Genomic DNA, 24800 nt, shown 5'->3' with positions numbered 1-24800 from the left:
TGCAAAATTCATCAGCACACCATAAAGGGGTATTCAGCGCCAAAAATCATCTTCCTTTAGTGTATTTTAGGCCATTTCCCGTTACAATTTTACAGCGATATTGCAATCGACTTTAGTACCTTGTTAGTACTTGTTTACGTTAAATTTTTAGTTTGTGACGATTTAACCTTTATTTAAATGGAATACGCCACATCCCCTTTGCAACTCTGTAGTGTAGATAAATTCTATATTCGTATTTAGATGACACGACTTCGGTGAAGGACATATTATTCAATTATTTTGATTTACGGGTCAGTATTTTCTTAGATAGTGACAAGACGAGTTGTTTTAGTTCTCGTGTTCAAATTTATATTTACAGTGAACGTCGGGCAGGTGAGTTTTCCTTTTAGTTATGTTTATTGTAATTAACGTATTTCCAATCATTTGTCATTCTCTATGAGTATGTTTGGCAAATATGATTGTTTAAAAATTGCTGACAGGGTGTTCTCTTGTTTATACGTACCCTATAATGTTTTACATTTCAAAATTTGTAAAATACCCGAAATCTAGCCTAAGGAGATCTAGCAACTCAAGCTATATGCGTAAATTGTTCATAAGAAAAGTAAATTAGGACATTCAGTACACCCACAAATTCATTTAAATATTGTTTAATAGTCTGGTTATAAATCTAACTGATTTAGTTAAAAAACATCAATTGGCGTGGGAAATCTACATATTCATGTTATGTTCGGCGTTTTCGCTTTATAATTTATGTAAATTTGTTTAGGGCATTTATATCTACGTGGAGGAATGCTTTGTGTTCAACAAGCAAAATTTCAACCCTGCTCGCTGCCCAGATACTCTATTGTTGATATTACCGCTATATAAAGGTTATAACAGCGCTTTGGAACAGAAACAACGTAAAGAATAGAAAAAATATAGGCCATATGAAAACAACATATAGTCCGGGATGTATGTAAGTATATAACAATATCTCTTTGTAGTAATAAACTAAAACCGCAAATTGTAGTCATTTGCTAAGAATTTTTATATACTTGTTCATCCTCTATTCCTTTACTCACAAATGTGTTTTTAAGAGGTTACGTTAATATGCATTAACAATATATCAATGACTAATATAATGACGTATAAGAACAGGTTATCCAATAAATGTAGGAATGCGCCTTGAGGCGACTATGCGTATGAAAGGCGAATTTCTGAAAATCCCTTGGAAAACGATTGTGATTCCCTCTCGTAAATGTAACGATTTACTTTCTAACGTAGCATTCAATTAACAATTACCAGGAAGTTCACTTTGTATGCGCCGACCTTACGAATTTGGACTGAGAAGTAAAAGAAGGTGATCATTTTTGACTTCCTTCTTTTCTTATTGCAACATGAAAATAATTATGATATCGATTATACGAAAGAGGCTAATAAATTCAACATTGACCAAATTTTCCAAGTAACCGTTATAGTTATATAAGCACACTGCCTGCATTGTACTTACACGTTTTTGCAAAACACACTGCCACACTGTACTGTAACGTTTTATAACCAGGATGTCTATTTTCTCTGGCAATGAAAGATGATTAGAAATTCCAATAATTGTGGTCTTTGTTTTGCAATATGTAGCGGTGATTAACGTTTTATTTTTATTGTCAGTAAGTATAATGCATCGATGCAACATAATTATAATTTTATCGTTGCGAGATTGTGCATTTCAATCTATTGATTTTTTAAATTGTTTTATTTCAATGTTGTTGTGTGTAACATCTTTCGACATCGACAGCCGACGAACTTAACAAGAACCCATTAACTCTCTAAGGAAATAGATAAATAATAATAAATAGGGGTAGGGCTACCACCACCTATATGAATTACTCTCTTCAAAAATCTAGCGCTCATCAAATTTCGCCCCTTTCATTATACCAACCTAACAATGGAAATCAAAATACATAAACACCCACTTCGATTCGGTTAAGCTTTGATGTCCATAAACCATAATAATAAACTTGCGTTGCAAAAATTAACAATCGGATCGATTTCATCTTTAACTTGCAACGTTTTTATTATAATGCGATTGCTTTTTTCACACCTGTGATGTCCAAAGCAACTTATTGCAACTACAAATTGTAGGATTACCAACAATGATACTGAAAACCACAATAAGAGGCAAAATCACTGTCAGTTAAACACTAAAATAACACACCCGGGGATGAAAGTACCTTGGGGGTCAAGGAAAAGGGACCAATAATCCAGAAATAGTATAATGACTACAAGACCACATTATACATAGAATAAACAGAGTTGTGTATGAAACTGAGAAAGAAAAGAAATAAACGAAGCTGTGTTTTTGACAAAGCTATATTAAAATAGTTAATTCGTCTCTCGCATACAAGTATTTTGGGAAAAAAATGTGCCAAATTCTTGACAGAACAGCATTTTCGCCCAAACCAAAAATCGCGGTTTTAGAAAAGTGTCTTTAAAAATGTTAAGTGTAGAAAAAAACGTTTCCTGCGAAAGATTGTTATTTTTTTATGTAGAGTAAGAATATTCAATCAAAAGTATAGGGTTTCCATTTGAAAAAAGTAAGTTGCCCTACACTTGACTCTTAAGGGCAAACAAAATGTGAAAATTGGCATAGCATCATTAAATACATTTTTTTGATATCCCCGCTAGTTTCCGCAATCCGACATTCAAATATAAGATTACGGAACTGTAGCCATTTTAGGGTTGATTGCAGGTCTTTTAAACGTAATCTGCGAGGAAAGGAAAGATTGTGATCTATAACAAAAATTACATTCCCCGCAATCGAATATTTATGCAGGTAAGAGAGAATTAATTTTCTTTAAATTACGAAATTTTAAAACGAGAGCGAATTTTATTTTTACGTAGAAATTATAGGGTTGGTTGTAGAACCCCTAAATATAATCTATCAAGGAAAAAAACAATTTTAGTTTATAACAGAAACAACCCCTGCAATCGAATGTACGTAGAAAAATTTTTATAAAAATTACGAAATTTTAAAACGGGCGCGGATTTTATTTGTAAAAAGCAATAGCAACTTTAAGGTTAATTCGAAGGCCCTTAAATATAATAATCTACCAAGGAAACAAAAAATTTGTACAAAAAAAAATACAAACCCACCCAATATTGCTATGGATGTAAGAGCGAACACCAATTACGAAGTTTTAAAAGGGGTGCGGCTTTTATTTTAACATAGCAATTTTAGGGTTAGTTGTAGAACCCTTAAATATAATCTATCAAGGAAAAAAACAATTTTACTGTATCACAAAAATTACACCCGCAATAGAATTATGTAGGTAAATTACGAAATCTTAAAAGGGGAGAGGATTTTACTTGTAAGTAGCAACTTTAGGGTTGATTGCAGGTCTTTTAAACGTAATCTATTAAGGAAAGAAAAAATGGGTTGTACAACAAAAATTACAACCCTCGTAGTCAAATATTGCTATGTAGGTTAGAGCAAATTTTCTTCACAAATTACGAAGTTTTAAAAGGGGTGCGGAATTTATTTATAAGTAGCAATTTTAAGGTTGATTGTAGGATCCTTAAAGATAATCTACCAAGGAAACAACAAGTTTTGGTGCATGTACAACGAAAATTACAACCCCTGCAATCGAATATTGCTATGTAGTACATACGCGAAAGCAAATTTTCATAAAAAATTACGAACTTTTAAAACGGGCACGGATTTTATTTGTAAGTAGCAACTTTAAGCTTGATTGTAGGACCTTTAAATATAATCTACCAAGGAAATAACAAATTTTGATGTACAACGAAAATTACAACCCCTGTAATCGAATATTGCTATCTAGCTACATAAACGAATTTTCTTAAAAATTACGAAATTTTCAAAGGAGAGCGGATTTTAGTTGTAAGTAGGAATTTTAGGGGTTGATAGCAGGGTTTTTAAACATTACAATCCTCGCAATAGCATTATATGTAGGTAACAGCGAATTTGCTTAAAAATTAAGAAATTTTATTGCCTTTATTTTTGAGTGAGCGGAGTTTCAGCCAAGGCTGCTCTACCAACTCAACCCACTACCTACCAACCCAACACACTAAAAAAAATCTTAAAAGGGGAGAGGATTTTACTTGTAAGTATCAACTTTACGGTTGATTGCAGATCTTTTAAACATAGTCTGTCAAGGAAAGAAAAAATTGGGATGTACAACAAAAATTACAACCCTCGTAATCGAATATTGCTATGGTAGGTTAGAACAAATTTTCTTCACAAATTACGAAGGTTTAAAAGGGGCGTGGATTTTATTTGTAAGTATCAATTTTAAGGTTGACCCTTAAATATAATTTACCAAGGAAACAACAAATTTTGGTGTACAACAAAAATTACAACCCCTGCTATCGAATATTGCTATGTATACATACCCAAGAGCAAATTTTCATAAAAATATACGAACTTTTAAAACGGGCCCGGATTTTATTTGTAAGTAGCAACTTTAAGATTGATTGTAGGACCTTTAAATATAATCTACCAAGGGAACGACAAATTTTGGTGTACAACAAAAATTACAACCCCTACAATCGAATAGTACTATGTACGTAGAGTAAATTTTCTTAAAAATTACGAAATTTTAAAAGAGAAGCGGACATTATTTTTAAGTAGCACTTTTAGGGTTGGTTGAGGAAGTCTTAACTATAATCTGTCCAGGAAATAAACAATTTTAGTCTATAATTAAAATTACAACCTCCGCAATCGAATATTGTTATATATATGTAGGAAAGAGCGAATTTTCTTAAAAATTACTAAATTTTAAAATGGTAGCGGATTTTAGTAATTTTATGGTCGATTATGGGACCCATAAATATAATCTACATATACTCAAGGGGTGCAATCCCTTACTTATTTAATTGTGTCTAATAGTCTTCACTCCACATTTGGAAATCCTAATACTTAACATCCGAAATCACTCACCATATAAGGGGTACCTAAGTGAAACACCTGTATTCCTGGATTCAGCGGTATGTATGTATGTATATGGTCAGTTGGCATTTACGTAACAATCTCCCAGTATACACATATCTGCATAAATGACTTTGCTCGTACAATTTCATAAATGTTACTGATTGTCACTTCTAATTTCAATTGGTGAAATTGGAATTTAATTAACAGTATTAATTAACAGACAGCCTTGCCATGTCTGAATTTACATAACACGTTATACTATGTAATACAAATAACTGATAAAATTCAATTTATAAATTCAGCCAGAGGGAAATTATTTGCAGTTATATCCATGTTTAGACTTGCCAGTTTTTAAAACCATTTACGTAATTGACTTCTTATCTTGATTTAATCAAATTGCAACTTGCATAAAAACCAAAATAGTTTTGCGCCACTAGTTTCTACGATATGTATTTAGCCACATTTCAGTAAAGAAAGTTGTTAAATATGGATGGATTTTTTGCCGCATGAAATTTATAGCTAGATTTAGTTTGGTAGCTCTAATTTCCATTTTACTTTCGTTTAGCGCAAATGCGTAACGTTACCTTCGTGTATGTAAAATGAGTGATGCGTGTTAATATATCTAGTGGTAGTGAGTTGTTCCATTTCTCAACTTTATGACCCACCGTTCCCTTTTTGAGATCAGCCGGGCGACGCCCTCCACAACGAATACCGTGCATAATTGCTGATATTATAAAAAATACGAAAGGTATATGAATTAATTTTCAGTAAAAAATGGATTCCAAAAATACTAATTTGCATTTAGTCTTCTGCTTCTCCCTCGGGCTTCGGGAGTTGTGTCAAATTATGCTTTTACTTTGCGTCCTGGTTTTCCATCTCGATCACTTAACAAAACAGTTTGATTTATATTGTGTACTTTGATGAGGCGACCAGGGAATGGCAATAACCCAGGCTAGCCTTAATTATGTGGTGGAAATGGGCATACCAACACAATACAAACGAAAACAATGCAATGTGGATTACGCAGTTTGTACCTGAAAGTGTAAGTTAAACACGCTATAAAAAATTTACGTATGCTGGGAAGTCGTGGCGCACCTGCAGTCAACTTTAAAACAAAGAGTCGTACCTACGTGTTGGCCCTACAGTTCCGTAATATAAGCGAACTTGCAGGCCAAAGATCTAATAAAATCAATCGAGCAAGAAATGCATTCATAAAAATGCCGATTTATGTAATCCATTAGATATTTTATGCAAAATACTTTCTATTTGTAGAAATTTTTTGAATAAATAAGTATCCACTGACAACGTATACGTCTAATTACTCCTTTAAATGCAATTTCGAAAACTTTCTACGTAACGGGCGTTTTCTATTAATATCAATTTAAGTACCATCAGTTATTTACAATGTGATTGATGGCAATTTGTATTCAGCCCGTTTCCATTTTTCTAATAATCACTTAATTGCTATTATTGGCTTATAAGTAGGCGTTTGTGTTTCAGCACTGTTTATTTCGTATAACAAGAAATAGCCACCGAAATTATATAGCCGACTTAGTGCAATACACATCATGATGGTTTTCTTGAATTTGCCTTCCCAAAATCAAAAGTAATCTCTTGTTGAAATAGGAAATAATACTGCAGATTAGGTGAATCTATCTTTTATATTAGATAGATCCCGTATTCCCTGTTTTTTGAGAAAATCTACATAAAATACAACAAACAGCAAAAATACTCAAATGATAAAAATTAAAAAGGCCGTAGGAAAGTGATCGGCTGGGTTTATTCGATGCTAATTGTTGTAGTTAGTGTAATAATTGCTAGAAGAAACTAAAGCTTGAATTATTCATCCACATGGAGAAACAATGACTTTCTTTCAAGAAAAAAGTACAATTAACTTACTTATAGGGAGCACTTTTATTTTTTATTCAGAGAATTTAAGAAACTGCTTGTCAAATTGATGCTAATGTTTTAGTACTGAAAAATGTTTTCGAATATCAGCTGCTCAATTCATTTTTATTTACTCAAGGTATAGAGCCTGACGATTAGTTGATCTAGTTCTCTGAAAATAGCCAAATTGGCACGCGATATCACGGAATTGGACGATAATCCCAAAGTTTGGAATGAGATTTATGTGACAGAAACTGCAGGAACTGGAATTTGCCTTCATTTTTAGATCCTGTTTGGATGCAGAATTACTATTACCATTGAATAAAAACACTATTTTTTATTCAATGCTATTACGCAAAGAAGCGTAAACCAACCGGTTTTATTTTAGTTAGGTGTTTTTCGCCTTTCGATTTCATATGTCTTCACATTTTTGTAAAATGTTAGAACGTCTTCGTTAAAAGTACATTAATTAATTATGGATTATGTTTGTCAAAAGACCACTCAACTTATTGACTTCGTCAAGATCTTCCCGTAATAATACACTTTATGTGCCTCATATCACGAAACAAGTGTTTCCCCTGCAACTTCTAGTCTAAAAACCAGCAGAAAAAGCCTTTCTGGTTAAAGTGAAACCATAAAAACGTAGATTTGCAAAACAAAGAGATTCAAATCTTTTCTTGAGCGTCTGCAGGCTCTTGGCCTCTTCGATGATTCTTAAAAGTGATATATAAATATCGCCGGAGTATTTTTAGTGCTGCTCCAGTTTTTAAAGTTTTGCCTCGAACAAAAGAGCTCTCCAAAAACCTTGACGTTCGCGTTTTGAGACAAATACTATGACTGAAACCTTCTAGTCCAGTGACTAGAGATAAAAAAAGGGGTTAACTTACAAACGGTTCGGTAGTGTTACATTTTTGATAAATGCTGTCAGTATTTAAAACGCAAAATGCACAATTCGTTTCCCCTCTTCGCTCGCCGCCATATTGGAAAAACAAAGAAACCGGCACTTTCTTCAGATTTTCGCGTATATCTTCGTTTCGGTGGAATTTAGCAAGAAAAAAGTTCTACTTAATGTTGTAGATTGCAATACTTTTTTAGCATGTGGTATGAACTGTTATTTCTTCTTTCCCTGCTAAGAATTGTAGATAATCTCTGTTTGCCCTCTTTTGATCCGATTTACGTAAAGTCTCAGTTTCTTTACGTTCTTTACGTACGAGGTACGAATCGAGGCTCCTTCGAGGTTTTTATTTCAGAAGACACATAGGAATATTATCTGGTGTCTCTACCTTTGTACCATTATTAATGTACACAAACACTATTACACTGTTTCGACCAGGTACTGGTCATTCACATGAAATTAGTGATTTTTTAGATACATTGTGTATTCTGCGGTCATAATAGCCAACAAAAGCAATAATCCGCTGTTTTAACTGCTATGTTTACCCCCCCCCCCCATTCTGTAGGGTTTGTAAAAAAATTCTATGCATTTTGTAGGTAATTAAATTCACTACAAATTTTATTTTGATACTTGTTCTCGGAATATGCAGTTTTCTTATTTCTTTAAAAAGTGCTCTCGGGTGCTACAAACAAAATTTTAAAAAAACTTAAATTATGGGAAATTTAATTCTCTGCAACATTGAATAGAACTCTTTTTTTTAATATGGCAGCGGGTGCAGAGAGGGAGGAATTGTGCATTTGGCATTTTAAACACTTACTAACCATCCTAGACAACGTATCAAAAATGTAGAACTACCTACTGGTTAACTGGATTATTCCTCAGTTTAAGCAACATTTGCATGAGAAACGTTCTGTTTGGAAAACTATTCTTCATTGTCAATCATCTTGCCAGTGTAGGTAACATTGCCAAAGTTCGTACAGCTAGTTTTTAGCTATTTTTTTTAATGTACTTCAGATGTGTGTACTATATTTGATATAAGGTAAAAGTTGCCAGTCGGAAGGGTGTGTACTGTGTAGCTTTATCATTTTGTAGACTAGATATTTCGGACACGTATGGCTGTCCTTCTTCAGTTGATCCAAAATTTATGTACTTACTAACCACGTACAGTAGTAAAAAATGATTATGGATTGACCAAAATGGTGGACGCCTACTCACCCTAGCAACTTTTGGTTCTAACGGAGACACAAAACTACTTGCCAAAATTGATATAAGATACCAAAATGAAAGAGAGGTTTTCGCCTTAAGGCGAGAAGATCAGGTAACAGACTATTTACGTGTACAAAGGAAAACCAGTCAAAAGGTTTTCACCCTAAGACGAGTAACTTAAGCGCATTTTCCATGCATTTATCAGTACTTCACAACAAATTATGGCTATAGCCTCATCACTAAAAGCATCTATGGTTACAATTTCAAAGAAATATTTTCATAAATAAGGAAGTCTAACGTTTACAATATGAGATATGTTTGTCTTTAACAGAAGCACCTGTGCTTAAAATTTCAAAAGGATATCTCGATAACAGAGAGAGTGGCTTCGTTGGAAAATGCGCTAATAATTTATTGTTGTTATGGCACATTTATCTGAATGAGAGTACAAACAGACAGATCGACAGACATACCGATATCATTGACGTTTTGTTTTATTCGAATTCCTGGTGCTTTAAAACGTATATATCCATAAAAATCGTAAAGTGTATTTTTTACCCCAATGCAATGCCTCCCTTACTAACATACGGGTGGTAAATAGGAGCTCCCATTAAAAAAAATTACGTTTTCCAGGTTTTCAGTGAATGTGAATCGTACTAGGATCTAGACCAGACACATACTACCGGTGATGTCAAATTTTTCAGTGCAAACATCTGCAGAAGGAAGTGGTCGGAGGAGGTTACTATTATAGGGCGGAAAGATCGTCTAGACAAGACAGATCTACTGGCGATATGAATACTTAATTGTGAACATCGAAAATGTTGTGGGCAACATGCAATATTTCGGGGAATTTCTCTAAGGTTTGATTCTTCTTGCATTACATTACATAGCGTAAATTTTAAATGTATGCCAGGTGGCCTTTAAATGTTTATGTGTAATGATCCCCCTCACCATTAATCGTCTACCAGAAGGTAAAATCGATAAATATAGCATGCTACTATCTTATATCCCCGCGATTTACTAAGGTATTTCGGTTTAAAAAAATGCATATCCTTACAAGAGTTGTGCACAATGTATAGCTAATTGTTTGTAATATATGCCAATTACTTTGGGTTAATGTAGAGGCACGCACCTTTGACGAGAATGCCATCTGTAACTTTTCCATCGCATATCTCCACGTTTTGTCTGGGAACAGAAATGTTAAGAAAGTACAAAGAGTTGCCTTTATATTGGCAATTGGTTGGTTGCAATTCTTTCCAGTTTCCATTATGCAAAAAAGATTTGTGGTCCCAAATGTAGGTGCAAAAAATTCTGACTTAGGAGTCCTTCGAGTTTTTAACAATAGTAGTTTGCCTTAACAAAAATTTGCCGCTGATGATCGCAGAGTAACTGACTTCCTCTTGTGACTAATTCAATTTAACATTTTCACAGACATTCAAGTACTAAATGCAAAAATATGATGAAGACTTTTTAGGAAATATTTAATCAGTGACGAGGTCTATTTGCCTAAGCAGAATTACAAACGAAATGATGACATTAGTTAGTGACCCAGGTCTTACTCATAATGCGGATTCTTTATGTTGAAGTTTCGTAAAGTCAAAATTATATGTATGTTAATGAGATACGTGAAGATATTGCGGCAACGGGTCAATTATTTTAGAGAATGGTCTCCAACATTTTAAAAATCCTATGTGACTTTGTTCTGAATGTAGAAAGTATAATTAAGTTATCCGGATAAAAAGGGTAGGATATTGAGAATAGTATTATTTTTGAGGGGGCTAAAATGTGCATTCGTTAATAACAATGAAACTGATACACTTTTTAGTATCGTGGGCCAAAGTATTTATTATGAGAGAAACCAAATTTCCTTAGGATGAAAGTAAAACCGTCAAATGTCAAAAGTAAAAGTAGTTCGGTTCGACGAAAGGCAGAAGTTGGGTCGAAGAGTGACCATTACCATAGAATTGTATTTACTCTATGCCATAAGCCATTGCCTACTTTAAAACCGTAAGGTAAATCAGTAGACAAGTGACGTTGTCATTCCCGCTTTCTTGGGGTAGGAGGAGCAATTGAAACCAAAAGAGAGTAAAAGAAAAACTGAACAAAGGATATAAAACAATAACTTTCGTATTGTCAAGTTCGATGCCGGTAGTGATCGGATCCTCTTTGTATCTCTTTGAATTCCAAAAGGATAAGGATAAAGTAGGGAATGAGCACACTAAAAGATTCTTGCTATGCCACCCCAACTCAGTTGATGATACACTATTTCTCCACTCAAAATGGTCTTAAAATCCGGTACTTCTGGCTAATCAGTTCGAAAAACACTAATAGCAACAAAACAAAAAGCTGTTGCTTTAATTTAAATTTACAATGGTGCGGTAACACTAACTTAAGCAAAGAACTGAGAACCGAAGACGTCTTCATGCCCAAGTAAGCGTAACAATATAAGGATATCGTGTAACGTCAGAAAATTAAACCTTCAACGGGCTACAGCGATATTTAAACCGAGTGGGAGTCCAACTCTTTTTAATAAATGTCTTATACAGTTTTTCACTAACAGTGTTAGCTAAAATTCGGTGAATCGTAACGAATTTATATATTAGACCATAATTTAAAGATTCTTCACCGTTATGTGCGGTAATCCATAACATTATGTAACCGTATGTTATACGTATTATGATCGTTTTTCGGTATTAATCAAGTCAAGGAAAACACGTCCCTATAGTCTATAGTGGGTAATTGATAAATACCGTTGGACAATACGTACAGTGAGTCGCAATCCTCACTCAGCTCGTAATCCTTTGAACCTGGGTTCGTTTCACTTTGCGAAGGTCGAGCTGTATTTAACCGTGCAGAATAAATACTGTAATTAGTGTGGGCTATTTTATTTTGTAATTATTTAATAGACGCCGATCATCAGATAGGAAGGAAGTACCTACAACTACGACACAATTGCAACTCGTGTATCGGATTCTACCGGCAGTCTTGTAACAGGAAATAATGGTCATGCAAATGTAAAGTGCTAAACAAATCCTTTTTGTATACTGCAACAGCAAACCAGTAGTAAATAATTTTTCCGCATTCATACCTGAATACCGTAAGAAAAGAGGTACAAATCCAGTGAGTTATACACGAGATATTTTTGAAAACTACTGACAACTTACGGGAACAAAGAGTTAATGAAATGGGTTTTAATTACTTACTTATTATTAATTACTCAAAATAGTTATTTCCAAAAGCTCAAACAAAAGGAGGAACAAAAAATAAACTGATGGTACCGAAATCCGGCTCGCAGAATAAACCAGCTTATTTTTTTAAAAAGTTTAAATTTTAAAAATGATTCGATTTTTAGTAAAACACTAAACAATCGTGACTTAAATAAAGTTTGACAATCTTTTGAATATTTTATCAGATGTACATTGTAGCTAACGTTTATTTATAACGTTTAAGCTGTAACACTATTTATTTAAATTTATTTATTAAAATATTGCATGGAGCGTAATTGAAACACCCATCCACCTTTGATTAACAAACTTTGGCTCTGAATACTTGGAAAAAGTTCTTTATTACACATATTATCTCACCAATTTTATTGGAGAGAAGAAAAATGGAAATCTCACTTCAGACTTATAATTGCCAAGTATAGGAAACGGATTCAATGAACCCGCAATTACTTATAATTAACTGAAAATCAAGACCTATAATTACCGAGCAGCATTTAGATAGGACCACGCTCTAAAAATTAGTAACCAGGACGTATTTCGTTTTGCAATTGATTCTAAAGTGGGACAATCGCTTTGGTAATTTTTTTAATTCGAAATATTCGGCACGCGCCCAATTTTGCAGGTCGACCACATTTGACGATTGTTGGGCTTACACCTAGATGGGTAAAGGAAAGAATCTACCGACCCATTACGATAGATCTATTTATAAGTCAACTGATGATGTTCACAATAGAAGTAATATAACTCATTGTAAATTCCGAATAAGTATCGGACCTCTGATGAATATTCACGATTCGTCTACCGTACGAAGTGAAATTCCTAGAATGTCGTGTACCACGCTTCCAGTTTCAAGAATTCTCTTTCATTGAGGTGACGTAACCGTTGCCCGTTCTCCGAAGAGTACGGCAATAAGAAAAGGCTTTTTGTGATTCATTTGGCAAAAGATTATGACCATGCCTACTGGGCTACTTAAAGTTAGACGGTGCGCATCACCCTGAAGCTTCTTCAAGATCAAACTTACCATCTTGTTGCTTGCGTTTTGATTGCTGAAGGTAACCGTATCAATTCCGCCGTCAGTGACATAGGAAGCCTAATCAGTTATCCGATTTTCAATCCGTTTCCTTGCTCCAAAGACTCTGAAAGTAAAAAGTTCATCGTGAGCTAAACCTGAAAGTCACGGTCATGGTTTCCCTATCCGGAATAAAGCACTAAAATTATCGGTGGTATGCTTACGTGCAATTTAAAAACGAAACCATAACCTTGAAATTGCACATGCAAATGTAGAATAATAATTCCAATTTAAAACCTATACCCACACCATATCACCGTAAAATTAGAAAACTTTTATAGCTACTAAATCAGACACGTTTTACCATTGAGCATGCACAATTACATCAATTGCACGAATACCATAAAATGGCTAACTTTTTTAAAGCGTAGTAGCCATATCTATCCCCGTAAAAGTGATTATACAACCATTAATTTTTGAATGTTCCAATTTTAATTAAACGAACGTTTGACAAATTTGATTTTAATTGTGCTATTTTTTTGTTTTAAGTTACGCAACAAAATGCAATTATATGTCGCATCAGGCACTAAAGTGTTCGCAATTTCATGCAAAGGCTGTCACAGTTCTATTTCGCAATCACATTTTACAGCTGTGCCTTTACAAGAATAACCTATTATAGTGGATTAGCATACTGGTAAACCTACTCCTAACCGTGTATGGTAAGCTTACTATAAATTAATTTTCAAGATTTGAACTATTGTAGTATCTATCTTCACTGCTTAGATAAACCAGTCTAATTTGAAGATTTGGGTTCTCCTATGAAAATCGAGTTTTGTATTTTTACCTTTTTTACACATTCTACGTTTTGAATAAACTGATTATTGATAATGTTACGTTGTTATTAATTTGCAATTACCATTACCATTAGAAATTTGCATTTTTCAGTGGATTAGAGTTTTCACCACGTTACAATCTTTGTACATCATCGGGGTGTTTTACGGTTTGTTTTAATGAGGGTTCCTTTCAAATTCAAACTTTTGTAGTCCGTTAGACATCTAATGTTTGCTTGTGTTTATTTTTCCACTTTAAATTATCCCCCTCGGCATTTATTGAATGTTAATTTTATACACTTGAAAATGGAACTGGCCGAAATATGTCGTGTACCTACTTTTTATAACCAAGTACATCAATACTGAATCGGAGATATCCATGGTGTGATGAAACTCAAAATGGGGTTGTGTATAATAGAGTCGTTAGATCCCAAAAAGACGCAAACCTTCCCCATACTAATTTAATAGACAAATGTAAAAGCAGCGACTAGTTTCGACCAACGGTCATCTTCTGGCTTAAGGAGATTACAGATTAAAAATTTTAAAACATTCTAGAAGTATACACATTACAAAATTTGAAAAGCAGCATGGGGAAAAAACGATGACAATTAAACTATAACATTAAAATATATCGTCATTAAATATAGTCTTTAGATCCATGATGTAAAATTAATTTATATTTAATTATTAAAGTCGGGCGTAGGTGGAAGTTTAATTGTCATCGTTTTTTCCCCATGCTTTTAGTTACATTTGTCCATTAAATTAGTATGGGGGAGGTTTTGTGTCTTTTTGGGATTTAACGACTCTATTACATAAATACTGTTGGCCGCTAGGAATACTGCAGAATAGTAGGAATATATCACATACGTTTAAAAAAATGCCCAAAAACCGTTTCGAGAGGAAGTCGCGAGAAAAAAAATAGCATATGAATGAGTTCATCACTCACGTCTGAAGTATACGAGTGATCATTTTTCGAGTGCCACTATGGAGATCTCGCTTATCTTGAGATAGAACGTTGGTTAAACAAGGGCGAAATTGCGAAGTTTAGTGCTGAAAAATAATCTGAAAAGAAACTCAAAATATCTTCAATCGTTTTTAAAATATCGCAAAAAACGAAAGTTTTCATGATACACCCAGGGGTATTTCACTAGGAAAACTTTTGTACACGTATTCGGTTATTGCTCAATTTGGCAGTACCTACTTTGTGTACTCCTCCTGTCCTATCAATAATTCTGTTTACTGCCGGGTACTATTAGGTACTGTTAAGTCCTGCCGATGTACTACCAGGTCCTGCGTGTGTACTGCCAAGTACTTTCAGGTCCTGCTTGCATACTGGCATGGCAAACGAAACGAAATACCATCTATCGACATTGTTTTAATTAACGCCATCAGAAAATGTTGCAATGATCAATAGTTACTGGTTTTAGACCCACCAGACGTGTCACATGTAAAATTTCAACCCCTATGACCACGTGTAAGGGTAGTTGTATAAGAGTGGGAGGTCAGACATTTTTGACCGATGGCTTAACTGTGTCATTTTGTACACGTGACCTTTTGTTGTAAAAAAAAACTTTGTTCAATCCCCACTATCATTATATTACTACCTTTATGCGTGATCGTACGGGGACGACAATTTTACATGTGACATGGTTGGGGGGGTGTAAAGCGTGAATATAAATTTTGGACTTTATCTGATCATCTCATCCAAGAGTCCTACTCTAACCCATCATTACATTAATTGATAGATAAAAGGAACTAAATAAATAAGAAACTACCCGATAGTTTCATTTCCGGGTTCAAAATTAGGGTGTCCCATTCAGAATTCTGAAGTTGATCCTTAGAATTGTACAAGCTTTGTATCAAACTTTTTTCCAAAAAAGATGATTCCAGCAAGTTATTAAATCCTCTCGATATAAATGAATCACCTGGTATGTTATATACAGGGTGTAGAATAGGTATTTCATTGTTATTCCGTTATATTGAAATATTTTCCCCCCTGGTGCATAAACCGTTTCTACCACCGTGTATATGTATAACCGAGCACCGAGTACCTAAACTAAAACCTGCGCGCTTTATATTTTATCATCTTGACATTCCCACAGTCACACTAAACACGAATACAACCCAGTTCTAGTAGCGTACTTCCAGGAAATAAGCGCTCTTCCCAAGGGTCTCCCAACAGTGGCGGAGTAGCTACCGCTGGTACCCGGGACAGCTCCCAATTTTTGGGTCTTTGATCTGTGGTACTTATTTGTATTAATATAAAATTTTCACCGGCTGCAAAATGTCCTGCCCATATTCATTGGTGCAGTTTTAAAACTCACTTGCCGAATATTCATTCAACGCTACACACGCCAACTGCATCAAGTTCAGTTTTATTTTGTATTAATAATTTATTGTTATACGTTTATACGTCAATTTGACACAAATCCTTTCTTTCCGATCCTTTAATTTGTGTATAGATCATCAGAGATAAAATATTTGGGGGTAAGTCATTTTTTTATTATTTTATCACTCTAAAAGAATAATCAAAATTACAGTCCGCTTTTCGCTTTTGTAACAGTTTCCAAAGCACTCTTCGCAAAAAATTCAAAATTTTATTTTTAGGAAAAATGTGATACTGAACCACCAATCATCATGTATGATATCGTTATAAAGAGCAAAAAAAAACGTAATCCCAAATGTCAAAATCCAAAATGGATTAGTTTCATGAACAAATTAAAAACGGAAATCAAAAATGTCCGTCTTTTTGGGATATTTGCACAACATTCAAGATATTTTCCATTTCTTTTTAAATTATTATTCAGCACAAAAAGCGCAACTTTGCCTTCATGTAACCAACTTTCTATCTCTTATGATAAGAGAAACTCGAAGCAAAATCCCTAGCGAAATCTCCATTGTGGACATCCTGTACGTATGTTGTAAGGGACTTCAATGCTCTGATTTTTATTTTTTATGGTATTAGTATTTCTACGATGGACACCGTTGAACATGATTTCCAACGATGCATCATCCATGTGGCTTTTCGATAAACATTTTAAAAGGGTGGTTTATGATGCACCGAGGATGAGAGCACTCCTCGAAAAGGTTTTGAACATTTCTCGAAATTATTTTATGTATCCGATATATTCCCACTGAGCACTTTTCCTGACATTCTGTATACACTATGCGATCAAAAAGAGTTGTTGTCGAGTCGCACCTTTGGTTTTTTTTAATGGGAAATCGTGTTTAACTTGAATTTCCAAAGGTAACTTGACGTCAATCCTTTTTTGATCGTCCGATACAATAATCAGAATAATTGAAAGCAAAAGTACATTCACCAAAACATTAATAATCGCGATCACTTGCAAACGTAATTACTTTAGTAACGTTGCATGTTTTTAATCATTTCTTATAGGTAATGTTCCGATTATGGTCTACAAGCGACTCGTCACACTTCAAACGTTTGCAGCAATGTTAATGAAATCAGTTATTAACTTAAGTGTTTAATTAATAAATGGGAGGAAGAAGTGCATTTTCCACTGTTCATTTAATACAAACACTACAAAATATTAATTTCTGCAAAAACAATAAATCATATGTTAAATCACTTCCTTATTTCCTGTAGGATAAAATGAGGTTTAAGACGGTTTCAAAATGTGTTTTACCAAAAACTTAATCGAAGTCAAAAGGTGAATAGTTTTGTCAAGTACACACAAGAACATGGCCATTATTAGGCCGAGGTTTTGAAAGGATTTATGTCTGTTTTTCCAAGTTGCTGGTAAGGAATGACGTATGCCCAACAATAATGTAACATTACGCCCAGCCTAGAGCAGTACAGCTTTCTACTGTTGTAACGCTTTTATACATTGTCGCTCGTGTCGACTTATCGTTCGCAAGGTCGTGGTGCAAAACCATTTGGAATTGGCAAGAAGACCACTGACTTACGGCCATCCTACTTTTGGATTGGCACCTCAGTTTTTAATCCGTCATTAATTTTAGAGCGAAGATGCTAGGCACCGAACATTTGAATACAATACCATTACGATCAGTCTTTGGATTTGACGGTTGAAAATGGTAACCCACCGAGGTGGAGAAAAAAACTAGGCGGTTAATGACGTGTCAAACTCGTATTCATAAGGAATAACGACTAAGTTGAAGGACGCGAACCCCCTCAGTAAATTTCCTATCAAGGAAAAAAAAAATAGAAACGCCATTGGCTTTCACTTTTAGTCATAGACACATTTGGGCAATTTCGTGCGTTCACTTGATAAGTGCACTTTCTATGTGTATCGTGCCTGCTGCAGAAGTGCAGTCAGGTCCACTTTCATTCAGGAAATCGCGATTTAGATATATGGTAAACTTCAATTTACATTTTAAACGAATTCCAAACATTCCTCGTGTTTTGTAATCATCTGATACAGTGATTGACCTAACTTTCACGCAACACTTGACAAAATTTTCATAAATTTATGAAAGAAACGCCTTAGTGCAACCTTGGTTAGATTTATTCTGGAATCTTGACGGTTTAGTCATTGTTAAGGTGGTAAGTTTGATTAGCATTTAATCCTTGTAAATGGTTAGGTGCGCCACTTTGGAAGAATGCTAAACATGCCCATAGAATATAACCGACATAAAGTTAAATGTGTTTATTGAAGAAGATCTTCGTGCTTCGAAGATCAAATATACTTTCGCACGTTTTGATGAAGAAAATAAAAGGTTAAGCAAATTGAAAATCCAATTTCATGACACATTACTCGAACAATCTCTGCATGTTAGCGCATAAGCTGCGACTCTTGAAAAACGTCTGGATTGTACTTACTGTCGCACTAATTTTCTACCGGTAATTAGAAGCGTTTTGCTTTCAATTATTAATATACTTTCCACTTTTACGTACTAAACGAATATGAACGCAAGGTCGATTGTGATTGACTTTTTTACAACTTTGATAAATAAGCCAAGTGGAAAGGTTGTAAATTTAAATGCGATTATACGAGTAATTACTTTTCGGGTAATCAAAAGTGAAAATCATAAAAAATTATGCTAAAATGATGAGAAAATTAAAACACAGTACTATTATAGGGTTATAAGTAAGTGTGGGTATTTGTATGTAAAATAAGCTAATTCGGTGAAATTTACCATATTCTGATTTAGAATTTAGTGATGCCACCAATCACTGCAGGTAAATAAGCAATTTGTGTAAATTGCACACGGCACAAAAGTAAAATAGATGAGCATTGTTCTTTAGAGTGTAGGTAGTAAACCCATTTTCGTTAAAAAGAAACAATGGAGAATGCCTTCCTTTGAACAGGTAAAATCTGCGCTATTTTAACAATGTCGAATTGGTTAATGGTGTAACAGTTCCTTTAATAAACCGTGACAGACAGGAGCACTAACTGAGTGTCACCTAAGCGCCTTCCCACTCATCTTTTTAATGCAGAAATCTTGTACCGGATGTACCCAAAACCCTAAGTTACTTTTCCTCCCTGGAATCGTATAACAAGAGACCAAGATTCAATCACCCTTACGTTAATTGTGTATGTAAAATGTTTTGCTTTATCACATGCAAATCAATTTTTAGTTCCCTTTGAAACTTGTCCACCTTGGTCTTTGTTTAATACCAGTTCCATAAGCTGTATCCCTATAAGTGTAAAGTGTAGGTATGACCGTTTTATTTATTAGTGAATTTGTATTTAGAATGCCAACGTAGCACGTTTCATTGCTAAACACCTCCATTTGGTAATCGATTAACCGGCAAACATTCAGATGCCAAAGAAATTTTGCTGTCGCAGTGAGAAAATGAAAAATTTTCAGTAGGTATAGGTTGGGCTCGGCTATTTACATTTGACCTCAATTTAATTATGTTATTTGCAATAATAAACGATTGAAATGACTGAAAGTGACGTTCGAGCATCTTTTACAACTTACCTCAAAGACAAATCCCAAAGTAAAGTAATAACACTATATCATTGTGCTCTTGGAGATGTTCAGTAATAAAAACACTTAACTTGTAACTGCCCCCGATTATTTGCGCGATCTATCAATTATTAACGCCACTTTAAACAATTTGGTTGCAAAACTGTTGCGGTATTGCTAAACAGCTGAAGGGAAAGTAACCCCGAAGGATTATGACCGACTGTATTTTTCACACATTTTCTATAGCAGAGGAATGTTAATGTCAAAAGCTTTCATTTATAAAAGTAAAGTTACTTAAGTCATTAATTGAGTTTTGCACCCTGTGCCGGTTTTAAATAGAAATGTTTAAAGTGAGTTAAAAAAAGGGTAACTTTTCATGCGTACAACACAAAACCGTGACTATAACAATACAAGCTAAGCCGCGTATTATGTAAAAATATTACACTAATTTTCAAAATAAAACCACTTCGACCACTTCTTCGTTCTTGCAGAACGGTGTTCAGAAACGGACTACTCAGGTAAAGTCGGCTCACCTGTTGAACCGTAAGGTGGGGTTTTCACATGCTGGTCGTAAACTGCTTAATTACGTCTGTTAAGTTTTTGTTTCAGTTAATTGTAAAAATTGATCGACCTTTGTGTTGAAACACTTTTTGCGGACTCTCATCGTAATTTCGAACCTCTCTCATCATTGATCGTCACCTCTATAAATGTACCAGGTAAAACTACTTTTCGGGAAATTAAATCTTTTATAATGACGTACCAATTATAGCACCCAGATCCGTTTAGGTAGTTTGCGATGATTCACGCAAGGTGAGAATCTCAAATTTTTGAATTTTTTCATAACCAATCAATCAACTTGTAATGATCTACTATTGAATAGTAAGTTCGGTTCAGTGACTTTACGGCCGACCTCTGCAACAAAACGCCTCCACTCCCATTGACCACTGTTGCTAATCCATCCTTTACGCTCATGCAGATACTTTCGAACGATTTTAATACGGCAATGTGACCTGTCGCCGTAAGTCAACAATCTCCGTCCCCAATTATCATATTTCGATCAGATTGAGCCTATGATCGAACGCACAGGTCTGGTAAATTGATCGTGCCCCATTATAATAATTGAGAGTTAATATAGCATCTACTGTAAATAATTATAGCGGCACTTATTGTTTTCATAATAGAATTTTCCTGTTACCATGTCAGTGTTATGTTTGTTGCATAACTACTAAATGGACTAGGCAAACGTCAGAGAGGCCTAATGTCGAAAAAGTTATGATTATAATTTAGGTTAAGTATAATTAAACTTAAATCTTACAATTTGAAGTACATCAGATTTAACCCAAACAAACCCCAATCTTATCTCCAAAAAAAAACTTAAAGAATGGGGTAACGTTTTGAAATTGCCATTATCGACAGGCAGGTACTAGTCTCATTTAGGGCAACTGGGCTTGCTCTACACAAAGACATTAGGCAGGCTGCAAGATCCAGGTAATCTCTTTTGTATTATTTACAACCATCGGTAACGTTGGACTGATTTCTTATCTAATTTAATCAGTATCGACGCCGCCTCCTAGACACAAGACACAAATATGCTGCTAAACACTAATAAAAGGTTCATGTAAACTCAGAACAGAAAATATAACCATTCCACCGTTTTACCAAACTGCGTAAAAAACCACCGTCTATAACAATAGTTCTCTGCACGGCATGCTATATCTAGTAAAAAATGAAAATAATTGGGGTTTATTTTCGCTGTAAATCCTGAGCAGGTAGTTTTGCCTTTAGTAGGAGTCTCCCTAAAACTACACAAATATCATCTCTTTACTGTCAATAAATCTTATTTCGAGATATAGGCATTGATTATATACTTATAATCAATGATATAGGCAAAGAATAAGAAAACATGATCAGCATTTATTGAGATTGTTAAAGCTTATAAAATGTTTATGGGTAACTAAGGTAGGCAACACACAATACAATCTGAAAAGTGCTCAATCTTATTCCCAAATCAGGACCCTAAGATAACTAACGTTGTTTACTCTATGCTAAGAAACAAAAGCATTTAAAGTTATTTACAGTAAACAATTATAGAAAAAAAATCTACTGTCATTCTATATTCATACTGAAACAAATCTTGCCTCTTATACCACTGCCTAAACGTAAGTGTAATTTGTGCAAAGGATTTCTAAATTTTCCAAATTGCAAAAAATAATAGCGAAAACCCAACCCCCTTGTAGATAACGATGTTTAAATACCTATTTTACGCGGCCATCGGTTTTTTAATAATAATAATAATAATAGTGTTTATTTACGCCTAGGGCAATCCTCCGATGAACGCCGTTATAGTCCCTTTTCGAGTTTCTACTGGATCTATTTCATTAAATGCTCTTCTCACCCTAACTTCCAGTTCTTCATGAGAAGCAGCTGGTGTGAAATAAACCTTTTTGCGCGATTGGTCATTTCTGACTATTTACCATGGGTGTTTCCATGACAGTACGTAGAATTTACCAGTTGCTATGATTACGACGACGCCAAAATTACTTACCGATCTAAAAACAGAACAGCAAAAATACTTACCGGCGCCTTTTTAAAAAACAACAGTCTTACATTACATTTAATCTTTAATTATTGTTAGGTACATTAAACGTACAATTTGTGCTGTTGTTTCCTATAGCAAGACGTTCATAAAGTCATAAAGGAAGTGCAAAGCTAGTAAACTACATCAGACACATGCACATTTTTATGAAATTATTAATTTCAATTTTGACAAATAAACTGGTTACCTAGTGATGTACACCATACCACTTCGATCATTTCGATTTATTCTGCTCGTTAATTTCTTAGTGCATATTTATATTGGTTGGATAATTTTAATTTCGATCGCGCAAAAAATGTTATAAGCCGTTCTCAGACAATAATTGGAGTCGTCGCTTCGCTCCTCCTCCAAACAATTGTCTTAGAACGGTAAAAATCCCTTACCGTTCTCCATACTTAATATACTATTACTGACTCCACATATAAAAGTACAGTGGCGTTATATCCTTATGTCTGGAGATCTAGGAGGCCAACGCCACGGGTCTCTGGGCCCAATCCACCTGTCTTCAAAAATGTACGTCAAAGACATATAAGCCGCTGCTTTGTCAAGATGAAACCAGTAGTTTTCCCCAAGCCATGTCTCCAAGAACGCTACAATGACATAGCAATGTTAAAAAATCTGGGGGTCGATTTTTGGCCGTACGTTTCCTTAAAACGTATACGTATTCGTAAAGAAACGTATATTTGCAATTTTTGACCATACAATTGTGTTCGTTTTTCTGCGAGCGAGTAAATGGCGTTCGCAAACGCTCGTAACTGACGTTTTGTGGGTTATGTAATATTGGTTAGTGTTGAAGTTTTGGCTCTTGAGACTTGAGAGGTATCTACTTACAACAATGGATGAAGCTGTGAATGTGTTTGTAATAGACAATTTTTATTTAACTTGAACGACAATGATTGAATTTCTGTCCTTGAATGAATTAGCAAAGGCTACTTCGTCTCAAAGAGATGACTCTTCCCTGAAGGCGATACTTTTTAAAGCAACGCCAAATCTTCAGGATGCACATTTTACGTAAGATCAAGTGAAAAATCAAAGATAATCAATCCAACTCTTATTATGAGATCAATAAACTAACAGTAGCCTCACTTTAGCCCCACAGACACAGTCACCTGGCCTCTTCACGCCAATCTTCCTCAAAATATTGCAAATTCGATAAGTGATCATCTAGAAAAACGGACCGTAATTAATTGAAACAAATTTCTTTATATAGTTTGGTTGAAATCTCTTTTTAGAAGAAATAGTTTAGACAAAATCTTTTTTATTGTCACTGTTACTGTCACTTTTTCGGGGGTAAATACACAAGAGCTTGATTTTTAACCGGATAATTTTATTTTTATATGAAAGTTTTGTGGTAACGGAAAAACTAAAGGCCAAAAGCGTGATAAAATTTTATCTTATGCTTTTGATCGAAAGTTTTTTCCAGGAGGCAACAAAATTTGAGTAACTTAAAAATAAAATTATCCTGATCGAGTGTATTTTAGGGAGATTAATACAAATTTCACAACCAGTACATTTTAGGCATTCCTACACGATTTTTATCGCTGGTAAAAAGCTACCTATAGCGTTTAATCGCTGATAAAAAGCTACATAACTTTTAATCACTTAAAAAATCAATGATTGGTTAGAATTTGAAACAATCACCAAGCTAATTGGTCAAATATTAATAGAGTGTATTACGGTAACATTTTGCCATTTAAGTCATACTTGAAATACTGTATTGGAAAAGCCCCGTTTCGGTGTTCACCGTAGGTAAAATGCACAAAAATTTTTTTTTTCACTACTAGCGTCTGATGACATGATTATTAACCTTTTTTCCACTTGTAAAGTAGGCTTTCTCGGCATTTGTTCAAAGTGGTTAATAATTTTTTATTATTAACTAGTAGTCAATATTGAGAACTGTCACGCTGTCACTTTTAGAAAACACAACCTGAAATTTCGCTCAATGAACGTTTAGACAAGTTCTCTAAAACGAATAATTGCCACCATTCGCAATTTCCAGAGAAATTACATACCTAAAATTATCACATTTTGGAAAAATTCGAACGAAATTACTCTTTGAAAAATCTCAATGACAGAACAAAATACGGCCTGTTTTGTACTTCCACGTACTTGATTGACATGTTAAATTAAGAAACAAACAATTCTGTCCAACCGTTAACTCTCTTATCAATATAATATGTTAATTTAGAGGACTTCAAGTGCTAGTAGTGAAAAAAATAGTATATATACCACGGTAGAGAAGTCTATTATTGCCTTCGCACCTTACACCCTTCGGCGCAAGCGCCTCGAGATGTAGGTAATCTTGATGCTCAGGCAATAATACTGTACTTCTCT

General features: G+C 34.4%; 1 protein-coding gene and 1 long non-coding RNA gene across 5 annotated transcripts in view; one reads left to right on the top strand and one right to left on the bottom strand.

Moving 5' to 3' along the window:
* LOC116172030 overlaps positions 1-20394 on the bottom strand; it is a 52140-nt gene extending 31746 nt beyond the window's left edge. For 2 of the 4 annotated variants that reach the window (XM_031489120.1, XM_031489121.1), the window contains exon 1: positions 1490-1684. In XM_031489120.1, the coding sequence (XP_031344980.1) occupies positions 1490-1669 (180 nt within the window). In that variant the 5' untranslated portion in view covers positions 1670-1684. Of the gene's footprint in view, positions 1-1489; positions 1685-13157; positions 13273-19882 lie in introns of those variants that run through there. The other 2 variants (XM_031489123.1, XM_031489122.1) reach the window with 2 other exon arrangements.
* On the top strand, positions 277-17390 carry LOC116172031. The gene is made up of 3 exons (XR_004145575.1): positions 277-372; positions 767-955; positions 17373-17390. It is a non-coding gene; the product is annotated as an uncharacterized LOC116172031 (long non-coding RNA).
* Positions 20395-24800: the final 4406 nt, after the last annotated feature.

This window comes from Photinus pyralis, unplaced genomic scaffold (genome assembly GCF_008802855.1).
Source record: "Photinus pyralis isolate 1611_PpyrPB1 unplaced genomic scaffold, Ppyr1.3 Ppyr1.4_LG5, whole genome shotgun sequence".
In the NCBI taxonomy this organism is placed as follows: Eukaryota; Metazoa; Arthropoda; class Insecta; order Coleoptera; family Lampyridae; genus Photinus; species Photinus pyralis.
Note: the sequence above shows the minus strand (reverse complement) of the source record. Positions and strands in the feature narration are given on the sequence as shown.